Below are 13,919 nucleotides of genomic sequence, written 5' to 3'. Positions count from 1 at the left end.
ATTGAAATTTGGGAAATGATTTCGTTCACTTGTCCTAAATAAGATATCGTCTACATCACGGCAATTTTTTTTATACCCTTATTAACTATATTGAATCAATATTAATTTTTTGTAGTGATTTTTAAATTTGTGTTAAAATTCGTTGAGAACACTAGCACCCTACGCATGCGCAATGGCTTAAAAGCGTCGCACAGCCGGCAATCGCTTTTTGTGTCTATAGGTAAATAATTAAACGTTCATAATAAATGTGCAACAAATTTGATTTTAAATTATTTGAAATTATTTTATTACACGATTAAACAATTTCAATGTTTCCTTGAACTACTCTCCGACGATAATCACATTGTCAGATACAAACCTATAAGAAGGTACTTCTAAATTAGTAGGTGCTGGACCTTTTCGAGCTCGACCTGCATTATCATAATGACTTCCATGGCAGGGACAGTAAAACCCTCCAACGTAATCACCAGTGTTAGGTATAGGAATACATCCTAAATGTGTGCATATCCCTATAACTACCAACCACTGTTGCTTTATCATTCGTTGTTCTGGTGTTTCGGGATCTTTAAGTAAAGAGAATGAAGTGTTGGCTTCAAGACTTATTTCATTATTAGTCCTGTGTTTTATAAATAATGGCTTTCCTCGCCATTTGTATGAAGAACACATTCCTGGAGCAATGCCTGATATATCCACTTCTATAGAAGCAAGGGCAAGCACGTCGGCAGGGGCAGACATGAATGTAAGAAAATGAGTCAGTTCGCTTTTTAAACCGTACATTCCAACCATTGACCCAAAAAATCCAATTAAATTTGTGATACCTTGTTTTGAGTATCCCGAATTCCAAGACGTTCTACTGATGTCCTTAAACTGATCTTTTCTATAATAATCAAAATTGGGAAAATCCGTGTCGCGATGGAGGCGTGGATAATCCTTTTTAAAGCGAACCTGCGTGTAAAGATTTAGAATAGTCGTTGGGTTTGTAGGACATGTTTTGAAATTAGGATTTCGATATCGTTTATCATAATTTAACGACGAAGCAGGAAGAAGTTGCCGACAGCAAGAAGTAAGCCAGACCTTAACGTTGCCATAACGCAGCAAACACCGAGTTGATAAAAAAATCATTTTAATGTGGTTATTAAATTATATTTTAATAAAGAATTATATTTACGAAGTACATGAATACCTAGATTGACATTTTAATGATTCCTTCAAAAACGTCAGTTCTAAATATAAAATTGAATGGTACATATAACATATTCTATTGTCTATTTTTATTGTTAAGAAATGTTTAAAGTTTAAAGGGCGCTGTTCTTACTTTTTCGGTCACAGATTTCATTTCTACAATTTTTATAAACGGGAATGTTTAATACTACTTATGTAATAATGTATACTTGTTTGTTGTATCTCGTTTTGTGTTGTAAGACAAATGCAAATACTTGGGGGTCTAGACAAGATGGCTTAACAGTTGTGTATGTAGAAAGTCGAAAACTAAATTTGTATGAAAAAAGCAGCTCGTGTCGACTTGTCGGCCATGCGTGAGTTGGGATATAAAAAACGACGCACTGACAGTGCTACGAAAAGACGCACATTAACGCTTACGCTATTCGGTAGCCAACGGCCAATTAATGTTTCGGCACTGTAGAAAAAACGGCATAGGTGGGTACCCTCACATAAAGGTATTCTGGTAATGAAATAACAGACAAAGCTGCATATAAAGTGGTTACACTCTTAATGTCAGAAATGTGGTACATTATTATTATTATATAAATAACTCCATACAACATTATGGAAAGAGGATCTGAAATTTAAAGGAAAATGGTGTGGAAGTATACAAGAAAATTTAGTGATAAGACCCTGGTATGATGAGTTGGATATAGCTAGTCGTGAGTTCATTACCACAATCAACAGATTGCGATTTGGTCACAACACTGCACCAGCGCACCTCGCTAAACTTAATATTATAGATAACAATGTTTGCTCTTTCTGAGACTGCAGATATGAACCATATATTTATTAAATGCCGAAATAAGACGATACCTATATTGTATATCATTGTTTAATTGTTATTAGTTAATACTTTCTAAAATTAAGTGGTAATATTTAAAAGTACCCAATAAAATTTTTAATGACTTTAATGAAAAATAATACTTGGTTCCATGTGTAATTAATGAAATATGTATATAAAAAGACCAGGGCTATAACCATATATGTAAATACAAAAAACTTGCGAGGCTGAATATTTAAAATAAACAAACCATTGTTAGCACAACATACTTTATTTGATCTACACATTACCTAGAACCAGAGTTTATTGCCTAAATTAATTTAATTTTTTTTATCTTTAACACATATTTTTTTGCCGGTTTTGTTGGCGACACTGATTTATCAACTTAACATTTTGCTTTAATTAAGAAAAGAACTTTACAAGAAAATCAAGAATCTGGTGATAGTTCTCTGATGGAATCCTCATACTGAAGGCGTTGAAAAAGAGGATGTAGATTTAGTTATTTTAAAATAATAATAATATTTTATAAAAAAAGACATGAAAACAATGTGCAATCTGCTTTAGTCATTAGTAACATATGTATATAAAAAATCTTAAATTCACTATTAAGTCCTTATATGTATGTATATAAAAATGTGTGTAATTTTTCCATCTCATTCCCATATTTTTTATAAAAAGTATCTGAACATTTCAATTCAATCTTCATCTTCTTCATAATTAGGTGAAGTAGGGGATGCAGGAGAAGTTGGCGAGTAAGTTGATGGTCCACTAGAAGCAGGAGAGTAGGCCGGGGATGATGGCGAATAATTATTTGAGGCTGGCGTCAATGTTGGCGATGTTGGGGAATATTTAGAGGAGGACAGAGAACATCCAGGAGATGAATAATTTGGTGAAGACGGCGAGTAATTTGGTGAGGATACTGTGTAGTGTGAGCTTCTGGAATGAGTTATGGTTAGATAGTACTGAAGACTGTTCGCCGGATATCTAGGACTACCTTTCGATACGGTTGGCGATGTCGACGAATAGTTTGAAGACGTCAAAAAATATATAGACGATGAAGGCGAGTAATTGCGTGATGTCGGTGAATAGTCGTCATGTGAGGTCGGAGAATAAGAATGATTCGTGGGAGAATATGCTAGTGATCTGGGCGTGTAATTTGGTGATGACGAGGAGTAACTGTGTGCCCCGGAAGTGTATACTGGACTATTCGGAGAGTATATGGGTGATGTCGGAGAGTATCTGGGTGAAGTCGGAGAGTATCTGGGTGAAGTTGGCGAGTAACCCGGAGAATTCGGAGAGTATCTGGGTGAAGTCGGCGAGTAACCCGGAGAATTCGGCGAGTAACCCGGAGAATTCGGCGAGTAAGCTGGACTCGGCGAATAAAACAGACTCGTCGGCGAATAGGATGCGTTTGTCGGCGAGTAGTGTGGGTAAGTTGGGATGAGACTGGGGGACGGAGCAGCATAAATAGGAATTGTGGGAGAGTACGACGGCGATGCGTAAGGTGAGAACGGGGCTCCAAGAGCACCAGAAGAGCCGGGCTGTGGCGACCAAGGGCTGCTACGCGATGGTGACATTCCCGAAGCGTCAGATGCACCTGATGGTGAGAATGATGGACCCGGAGTCATACTGCTACCCACTGAAACGATACATCATAGTATTTAATAGATATGGTGACTATAGTATTGTATTGCAAATTGTGTAATAGAAGCCTTATAATAAATTATACAAAAGCACAAAAAGTAATTCATATTTTAATCACACAGCTAAAGTTGTAATAGTTTATATTCTTTACTAAACTTACCCGGTCCAGGAGACCAAACACTGCTACCATAGCCAGGAGTATTCTGGTTCGACCATGGAGTCATAAGCGGAGTCATGGATGGTGTGCCGACTCCGAAGTACATTCCGCCACCTACTCCTAGGCCTACGCCCAAACCACCCATTTCCATACCGTGCTTACATTTCTCAGCATCCAGTAGTAAATCAAAACATCCTGAAAATTATAACAATATTTATTAATTATTATGTTGATGATTAATAAAATCATAATTATCGAATAATATTATTTTGTTTCAACTTTATTGCGGGCACACTGATGCTATAATACATATTTCATTTAATTACTCTAGCTGGTTTGAATTTCTAATTTGGTTTAAAGATACTTTATTTCTGAAAGAATTACATTCACTTAGCGAGAAAATTTAGAGTAGCTTAGTTTTGTACATAGTGTTATGAAACTATTTGAAAATAAGCTATATAACATTAAAATATTAGTTTCTAATAATATGTTTACAAAAGTGCAGGTAGATCACATTGATGTTAATAAATGCATTATGTGACTATTGAATAGTAGTAATTGTTTAGATGTTCGATCAAAAAATATTTCAGCTAACACATGTTGCCCAAAATGTGTGATAAATAAATGTAGTTACTTAATTTGACACTAACCTGTTCCCATTCTAGGGAGTTGTCCCATGATAATATTCTCAGACACGCCTCTCATAGGGTCTACTTCAGCGTGGCTTGCCGCGTCGAGCAATACGTCTACAGTTTCTTCGAAGGAGCATCTCATCAACGCGCCAGTATCTTGCCTGTTAATGCCGTGACGAGTAATGGCCATAAGGTGACCTTTAGCAGTCATTACGTCACAAAGCAAAGCCAAGTGGCGGTAGTTTACATATAGACCATAGAACTGCAATACAGCATTCATTTCTTTCTCAACGGATTTTCGAACCGCCTCGATACCTAAAACTTGGAATATCTCACAGATATCGTTACTGAAGGTTCTTATCGGGTCTACATCTCGCTCGGAAAGTACTTTCATCAAAGATGTTCCATCCGTTTCCAACAGCCACTCTGCAATTGCTTTGAATTCTCCCTGTTCCGTAATGACTATACGTTTCTTAGCTTCAGTTTGTGGCAAATGCATGTACACTTTTGCTATTGCTTCAATGCCTTGTAAAGTCATGTCAGACAACATATTTGCTTCAATACATCTCAGGAACATATCATCTTCCATCTTATCAACAGTTTCCTCGTCATTGTCTTGGAATTTACTCTCTTCATTGTTCATAATTCTTATACGAAGAACAAGTTTTTCGGCATTATCGTCATTAAATATACAGTTGAGATCATCTCCGAAGCCCGCGTTGATTTTTTCTGCAATTTGTTCCATAGTAAGTTTCTTGTCGGTCATTCTCTTACGGTCCAACTCAATACGCAACAGCCATGGAGATATTTTAGTAGGATCAAAGTCAGGCATTTCATAGTAAACATTGACAAACTCTTGATCTTCACCGATAACAGTATTCTGTGGGTCGGGATCGTAGTATATAGCAGTGTTTGCGGTTACTTTGCGTAAAGTTGTGTGTTCCAAACGACACAAGACGTTTTTAGCTTTTTCTGCATCTCGAGCGGCTCCACCAGTTAGAAATACTGTGAGAGAGGGAGCTTTAGGCTTCTTGGATATATTAATAATTTCCTTCAAACGAGGCACACCGAGAGTTACGTTTTTGGAGGAGACTCCAGCAAAGTGGAAGGTGTTCAATGTCATCTGTGTAGCAGGTTCTCCCAGAGATTGGGCAGCTAGGGCTCCTACCATTTCACCTGGGTTTGCTTGAGCTTGTTGGAAACGAGTTTCGATTTCTCCTATTAACCACTCGAAAGCTTCCGTTGAGAGCCGATAATCTTCTGATACAAGCTTAGCGCACAAAGTTGACCTCACAAGGCATTGAAAGAGTAAGGTCGCATTTTCATTGGCTTGTTTCGAAAGGCGATCCTCTCCAGCCACAATCACACATTTCTTTAATAAATCCCTAACAGATTGAATAACTTTTATTGGACTTAAATCAGTAGTCGATCTCTTATTAATATGGAAAATTTTTTGCACATTCCAAATCATTCTCTTGAAGTTACAGGGTAACACAACTTTTGATTCTCCACTTGGGAAAATTTCTCTCAACACCGATCTGTCCTTTCCTAGTTGATCCCACTCGCTTTCTAAATCTCCAATAACATATCCTGATTCTGTGAGTTCTTTAATGATATCCTCATTGAAGATTCTCTTCAAGTATCTTTCATTTGTGGGATCAAACTTAAACTTCTTTTCAAAAGCTTTATTTGATAGCTTAATTGTTGGTAGGTTTTGGAACTCGACAGTTTCTCCAGCTAAACCATCTTCCCCATAACGTAACTGGATAAGTTGACCGACAGAGTTTCGAACAGTGCCATCATAATTAACCATAACAGACTCCATAGCCTTTATGAGACGTCGTTGAATGTATCCAGTTTCAGCAGTTTTTACAGCAGTATCAATGAGACCCTCACGACCTCCCATAGCGTGAAAGTAAAACTCCGAAGGTGTCAAACCAGCAAGATAAGAATTTTCTACAAAGCCCCTAGATTCGGGACCATAATCATCTTTGATGAAATGGGGCAATGTCCTTTTACGGAAACCGAATGGAATACGTTTACCTTCCACGTTCTGTTGACCCACACAAGCGATAACCTGAGAGATGTTAATGTTAGACCCTTTTGAACCAGAGACCACCATAGCTTTGAGATTGTTGTATTCAGTTAGAGATTTTTTAGCTGAACCTCCAGTTTTGTCACGAGCGTCATTCAATATACGATTTACTTGATTTTCGAAGGTTTGCCTCAGAGTATTACCAGGAGTCGGCTCCAATTCCATATTGTGGGCTTTCTGTATCACCTCTATTACATCATCTTTGGCTTTCACAATAGTATTTTTAATTTCTTGGTAGGTTTGCGGATCAGCAATAGTATCTCCAATACCAATTGAGTGACCTTCTAGAAGGAGCCAGTTGTTGATTACCGTTTGAATATTACCATAAAACCGTCCTGCCGTTTCGTGTCCTAATTCCAACATACAAATATGCAGAAGTGATCCAGCAGAGGCACCAAGTGATTTTTTACATAATATACCCATTAATAGTTCTCCATGGTCCACAATGACTTTTGTGTCTCCCGGTGATATCCATTTATAGGGGCCATCATCTTCTTCATCTGGATGTGTAGAATGTGTTCTTATCATATTCACATTACCAGGAATGATCAGGGTAAATATTTGTTTGCCAGTCCAGAGTGGTGTTGGCTTCAGGATGCAAGGTTGGGGAATTTTGCCATCCCATGTAGGCAAAAACATAAGAAGATTCATTACCTGTTCTTTTGTCAGAAACACATCTCGTTTAGTCATTTTTCTAACAGCTGTGAGTGTGTCCTGTACAATACCCATGACAGGTTTATTTGCTTGAGGAGTGATAATCTGTCTGGGAGTAATATGAATGTTTTCAACTTCAGCCCGTGTCTCCATTGACTGCGGTACATGCAAATTCATTTCATCACCATCAAAATCGGCGTTGTATGGCGAAGTACAGCTCAAATTCATACGGAATGTTGACCATGGTAAGACCTTAACTCTGTGACCCATCATACTCATTTTGTGAAGTGTCGGCTGCCTATTAAATATAACCAGATCGTCGTCACGCAAATGACGTTCAACTTTATAACCATATTGTAGATGAAGATCAGAAGGTTTGGGGTGGAATCTCAAATCAATACGTTCTCCATTGTCACGAACTATATATTTGGCACCAGGATATTGCGCATTTCCTCTCCTCACTAATTCCTGCATCCTACCAATGTTAAATGGTGTCACTAGTTCCGGGAATGTCAAATTTTGAGCTATAGACCTTGGAACCCCTACTTGGTCAATACGAAGATTGGGATCTGGTGTAATGACAGTTCTGGCTGAAAAATCAACACGCTTCCCCATAAGATTTCCTCTTATTCTTCCCTCTTTTCCTTTCAGACGAGCTTTAATGGCTTTAAGTGGCTTTCCAGATTTCTGCATAGCTCTGTAAACAATAAGAACCAATATTTATTAAGGCCTATTTAGATGGAGAGTCGCACGTTTTTGGCACGAGAAATCATACGCAACTATCGCCATAGCATTATCGTATCAAAATACACACCCACACTTTACACCATTACACAACACAACCAATTTAGGCTTAGTTAATTAAGTTTTATCAGTTAGTTAATTGTATTGAATACTTTGTTTGTTTGTTCCTTTTTGTAAATCTTTTTAGTTATAACATATCATGTATTCCATCTGTGGCTATGTTCTCGGTGTATTTGTTTGATAATATATGTATTTTGTGTTAGCTGTAGGAGTACAAAAAATAAATAAAAATAAAATAAAAATGTTTACATACAGGCAAGAACTGAATTCTCGCCTACGATTATATCATACGAGAATCGCCAGGAATTTGAAGTATAAACACGATCTAGTATGACATTTTTTTATGTCCATGCGAGTATCATACAAATCGGTTCGAACCACTTTGAGTGCGAAATGTTTCCTACATATAATTTTAAGTTCACTGAACTTTATAGAAGTTAGGAGTGTTTGCGGAACACGGAAAATGACAATTTAAAAAATCGTAATGCGAGAAATAAAGCTCTTAATGCATTTACAATAACATTGAGAATTTTGGGTTGAGGGATTTATTCCCAAAAAAAATTGCGCTATAATTAAAAATATCAGAAGTCAGTATTTGTAAGAAAGTAAGTAAAATCAGCATTGGGGACTAGAACTAGGAGCTGAACATAATATTTACGTGCCTAAATTGCCTTGGTACAATTCTTTGAAATCTTGGAATAATTTTTAAGAAAATGCAGAATTTTGTACAACGGTCTCAAATTTGATAAATTTAAAAATTGAAAAGATACCATAACTTAAATATTATAGCCTGGTATATCTTCCAGACAAAAGTATGTTATTTAAAGTAGTTCGTTGCGCAATGTTAAATAAATAAATATTTGTTCATAATTTTTAAATTAAACTTCTTACGCTTCTTCTTACAAGAAAACTAATAAACCTCCCCCTATAATCTTGTACGGAATTGAGGATGTTCATAAGCTCACTGACCTCCTTGAAACCGCAACAGATAGATGTAATTTCTCTTATAAGATTATAAGCAGAAACCAATTTAAAGTTTTATCAGGATCTGGACCTGGAGAACAGAAGGTAGTAACGAGAACATGGACTAATAGAAAAGATCAAAAATGCTACAGGATCGTTATAAGAAATCTCCACCACACTACTACTGCCTGCTACTGCTATTGAAGAGAGTGGCAACACAGTAGTTGGCGAGATTGTTAATGCCAAATTTGGTCCCGACAAAAAACCCACTTCTACCTTTTTTGTAAATTTGCTTCAAGGTCCTAATAATAGAGCTTCTAGGTATTAATATACCATAAAATTTTACTATTAAAGAAGCCAGAAAAGATCAACTGTAGTGCAATGTCAAAGATTGATCAGCATAATATGGTCATACTTAAAACTATTGTATAAAACCATATCGCTGAGTCAAGTGTGTTGGACCGCACAAAACTTCGGAATGCACAAAAGTCGATCGCAATACACCTGTACGCTTTATGTGCGTTTTGTTTAGGACCCCACCCAGCAAATAATAAAGGCTGTAAGGTATACAAGGAAATTCTATCAAGGAAAATCTCGTAACACTTACCACGTAAACATAAGCAATTCAAGTATAAACCTCAAAAAAATAAGCAAGAATCTGATAATAAAACATCTGCAAATCAGAATAAAGAGGAAAATGAACCGCTGCAGGACCAGCACAAAAGCACAAATCGTATGCCGATACACACATTTAAGTATAAAATGTGCAATCCACCAGACTCTTATAAAGTCATAAAACAGATGTTTATAAAACAATTCCTAAAGATTAATACTGTATTACAGCAAATGAGTACATTACGTAAACTCATTGCAGTACTAGTCTCTAAGTTAACAATATGACTGCAGTAAAAATAGCTACATGGAACATCAATGGCTTGGCACCCAGCATAGATGAAGTGGAAGTCTTGATCCGTCTCGGCTCGAAAATAATTAAACGATATAAGTTTTATTCCACAAATAATCCAGACGGTACAGCTCACGGCGGGACAGCCGTGACAGTGATAATTAAAGCTACTGTTATACACCATGTGCTACCAAACTACTGTACCAAACATATCCAGGCTACCACAATAGCAGTCAGTAACAGAAATGGAGACTTTCATATATCATCAATTTATTGTCCCCCGAAACATAAAATAAGTGAAGCACAGTTTTCTGACTACTTTGTAAGCTTGGAATACAGATTTATTGAGGGGAGTGACTGGAATGCGAAGCATTCGTACTGGGTCTCTAGATTAATAACTACACGTGGGAAGGGAGCTGAAGAAAGTGTATATAAACAGTTCTTGACTACTGTCTCAACTCCGGAATCAACACACTGGCCCACAGACCAGAACAGACTCCTAGACATTCCAGACTTCTTCGTCACAACAGGACTGTCTCGATATTTCTTCAATGTTGAGTCATGCCTTGATAGCTCATCTAACCATGTTCCTATAATATTGACAGTGAGCACCACTATTCTTAAGAAAGAAGTTCGGCAAACCGGTACAACAAATACACAGACTGGGATAGCTTTCGGGAAATAGTTGATACAAAGTTAAGCCTAAAAATAGCACTTAAACAGAAGAGAATATCGAAGAAGCCACAAAGCATTTCACCACAGCAGTTCAAGCTGCCTGCGGGAAAACCTCTCAAGAGCACTTGCATCCCAGTCCACGGTAAAATAAGATATCGCTTGAAATAAAAGAACTGATTCTGAACAAAAGAAGACTGCGAAGAGTATGGCACACTAGCAGACTTTCAGTAAATAAAATAACTCTTAACAAAGCAGTCAAGGACCAATAAAACCAATAAAAAATGCAAGGGACAAAACTATACTAAACGATCGGTAATACTTGGGAATATACATTGATAGGAGACTCGTTTGGAAATAACACATACAGAAAAGAGAAGATATCAACCTGAAATACAAATGACTCCACTGGTTACTTGGCAGAAATTCCAAGCTGTGAGTCAATAATAAGCTGTTCATCTACAAAATGCCCTTGGACCAAAAACCAATTTGGACATAAGATCAAAATTACATCTGCAAACAAATAAACAACTGTCCGAGGTTAATAAAAACATCGGAGATTCATGAGCACCTCGAAATCAGGACTGTTAAAGAGGAGATCAAGACCTGGAGTATGAAATATAAAAAAGGCTACAATTGCATCATAAAAAGTTTGCCACGCAACTCACCATACCGGACCTAAAAAAGGTGACAAATCCTAATTCTTGATAGACACAGTTGACAAAGTGGAGAAGTCTCAATGGAGATTTTGCTCTGAACGCCTAACAGCTCTCAACACATCTGCACATAGTCTAGCTGACTGATTGCAAGATAGTCTTATAAAAAAATAAAAATAAATACTTCTTACGCATCAACTACCTAATGATCTTAGCACCACTGCAAGATGATAGATAACCATTTGAGTAATTTTAATCACCACAAATAGGCTCCGGAACTTACTTTGGCATACCAGGCATATCATTATCTACAAATGTGGCAACATGGAACTGTAACATTCTAATATTGTCGGCTAAAACATGAGCGGCAGCACCAGTTTGTTCATTCCTCATCAGTTCATTATTTGCTTTTATAATATCAGCCAGTTTATGGGTCAAATCATCTTGATTTTTGGCAGACCCAAACATGACAACCGCAGGTCTAACAGACAATGGTGGTACAGGTAAAACTGTTACTATCATCCAATCAGGTCTAGCAAACTTTGGGTCCATACCCAGTATGAAGGACTCTTCATCTGTTACAAACAATAAATAAAATAGTAAATTTATAAATATGCAATATTAAATAATATTTATATTATTTGTTAATCCTCATTTCTTTTCCATACTGTTTATCTTAATATGTATATATTGGTTTTTCTAATTACTCTATTTCTATAAAAATAATTAAATAACAAAAAATCATAAAATATCATTAAAAGAAATTCCTTTAGCCATAAGTGAAAGTAGGTTCATTTTAAATTAATACAAAACATAGACTCATAATTACTTAGTTAATTCTATCATCTAAATTAAGATAATTAGATAATTATAATAAACACCATAAATTTATTTACCTGTTATTTGTTTCAATATTTCCCAGACCCGTTCTGCAGTTATAATTATTTTTTTCTCTTGAGTATCTTCATTTGCATTCAGCTGTGAGATCTAGACCTTGTCGTCTAATTGAAGGCTGATAGTGACCACAACCACCATGACCAGAGCCTTTTTTACCCTCTTCACCTTCTTTACCAATATCCATATCTTCACCACCCTCACAAATATTTTTTCCTTTACATAAGTCATAAACATAAGTCAATCGTTTACGTGGTTGCCCTTTAGATTTCATTACTACTTCTTTTATTTTGGGATTTGTCTGAAATAAGATATTATTTATTTTATACTTTGCTACATAGTACCAAACTTAAATAACACGGATCAACATGAAATTTGACTTTGATTGCAAAGCATTAAATTTCGGTAGTTTAGGTCGTAATAAGACGGAAAAGAAAAATATGGCATGAAAAACTTTGCTTTTGTGCTTAGAAGACTGATTGAACGAAATTTTTAAATCAAATTTTTTTTATTTTCAAAATTCATGATCACAAAAGCAAACTTTATACCGAAAAAATGTATTTTCTTTTCGTTTTTGTGCATAACTAACTGGAAAATAATAGTATAAACTTTAAGACAAAGAACGATTTTTTTTTGTAGAGTCGTGTAATTAGGCGTATAATTATACAACACCTACTCATATCTGCAGATAAGCAATCCCTTGATGATAAACAGCTACATATTTGTTATGGCCAACCGTATAAAATAATAAATAAAGTAAAAATATCTCTCACCGGACTGACAAGGAGTTTGGAACAATAAAAACAGACACATCTCAAAATTTTTATGGTTTTTGTGATGAATCCTATGTGGAATACTGGCTTAGCCAAATCTATGTGCCCAAAATGACCAGGACACTCAGTCATATTTCCCGCACAAGTCTGACATCTAGATGTTCTATCTATCACCCCTTGTCGTGGGTCCATAAGACCTCCAAGCTTTGGTCGTCCACTCTCCATGGTTTCTGGGAAGCGTATCCCCCCTTCCGTGACAGACATACGACGCTGGAAATATAGGGAATTAACATTATGATTCACATTCATTCATCATTATACAGAATTTGCAATCAACTCTAATAATACTAAATCATTATAAATAAACTACGCTGTTTTTTTTATAGAACTGTGGGCAAAAGGCTGACCTGGTGTTAGGTGATATGCCACCGCCACCCATGGACACTGTCAATGCCGGAGGGTTCGCGAGTGCGTTGCCGGCCTTTTAAGAATTGGTACGCTCTCTTCTTGGGGGTGTTAGTTGTTACATTAATTGCGTGACTTAACATTATGGTGCAATAAAGAAAACGCTACATGTGGATAGGTTTTACGTAAAGATAGTAGATTTCATAAACTAACAATTTCATCTGGGGATAATATACCAAACTGCACTCGTTTTACTTGGCGCACAGGCGCCTTCGAATCAACCGTAGTCACCATTTCGATGTTCGAAGATGACTAAATATACATAGATCAGAATCATATTATATAGACCTAAACCATAGAGTACAGATAGTTGCACTATCTACACTCTATGGTCTGTAGTCTGTACATTGTACAAAAGTAAACAATATAAAATTTACATAATCTACAATATAAAATCTATGTAAAAATTTAGTATTTATTTATGTATTTTTTCTTATTTATGGTCCGCGGTCCGCAAGGTTTGTGCATTGTGGTCCAGGGTCAAAACAGGGAAACGGGTAACAAAAAAATATCGGTTGGAAGTGGAACAGAATTAAGGAATGGAAAATAATTCTTTTATGTTATACATATATTAATTATTTTCCATTCCTAAATTCCGTTT

At 36.3% G+C, this 13,919-nt stretch overlaps 2 protein-coding genes across 2 annotated transcripts; both read right to left on the bottom strand.

Annotated features, from left to right (window-relative positions):
- Positions 1-300: 300 nt before the first annotated feature.
- Positions 301-1,122, bottom strand: LOC111004102 (cytochrome b-c1 complex subunit Rieske, mitochondrial-like). Its single transcript, XM_022274955.2, has one exon. It carries the CDS (start codon positions 1,120-1,122, stop codon positions 322-324), a length of 801 nt encoding a protein of 266 aa, XP_022130647.2. The 3' UTR covers positions 301-321.
- Positions 1,123-2,638: 1,516 nt separating this feature from the next.
- Positions 2,639-13,553, bottom strand: LOC123689485 (DNA-directed RNA polymerase II subunit RPB1-like). Its single transcript, XM_045629749.1, is given in 8 exon segments — positions 2,639-3,644; positions 3,810-4,001; positions 4,457-7,884; positions 11,470-11,761; positions 12,083-12,159; positions 12,161-12,381; positions 12,854-13,123; positions 13,472-13,553. Coding segments are annotated over 8 exon segments (5,505 nt in total). The 5' UTR covers position 13,553; the 3' UTR covers positions 2,639-2,700.
- Between the last annotated feature and the right edge of the window lie 366 nt (positions 13,554-13,919).

This window comes from Pieris rapae, chromosome 1, assembly GCF_905147795.1.
Source record: "Pieris rapae chromosome 1, ilPieRapa1.1, whole genome shotgun sequence".
NCBI lineage: Eukaryota > Metazoa > Arthropoda > Insecta > Lepidoptera > Pieridae > Pieris > Pieris rapae.
This window is presented reverse-complemented; position numbering and strand designations above follow the sequence as displayed.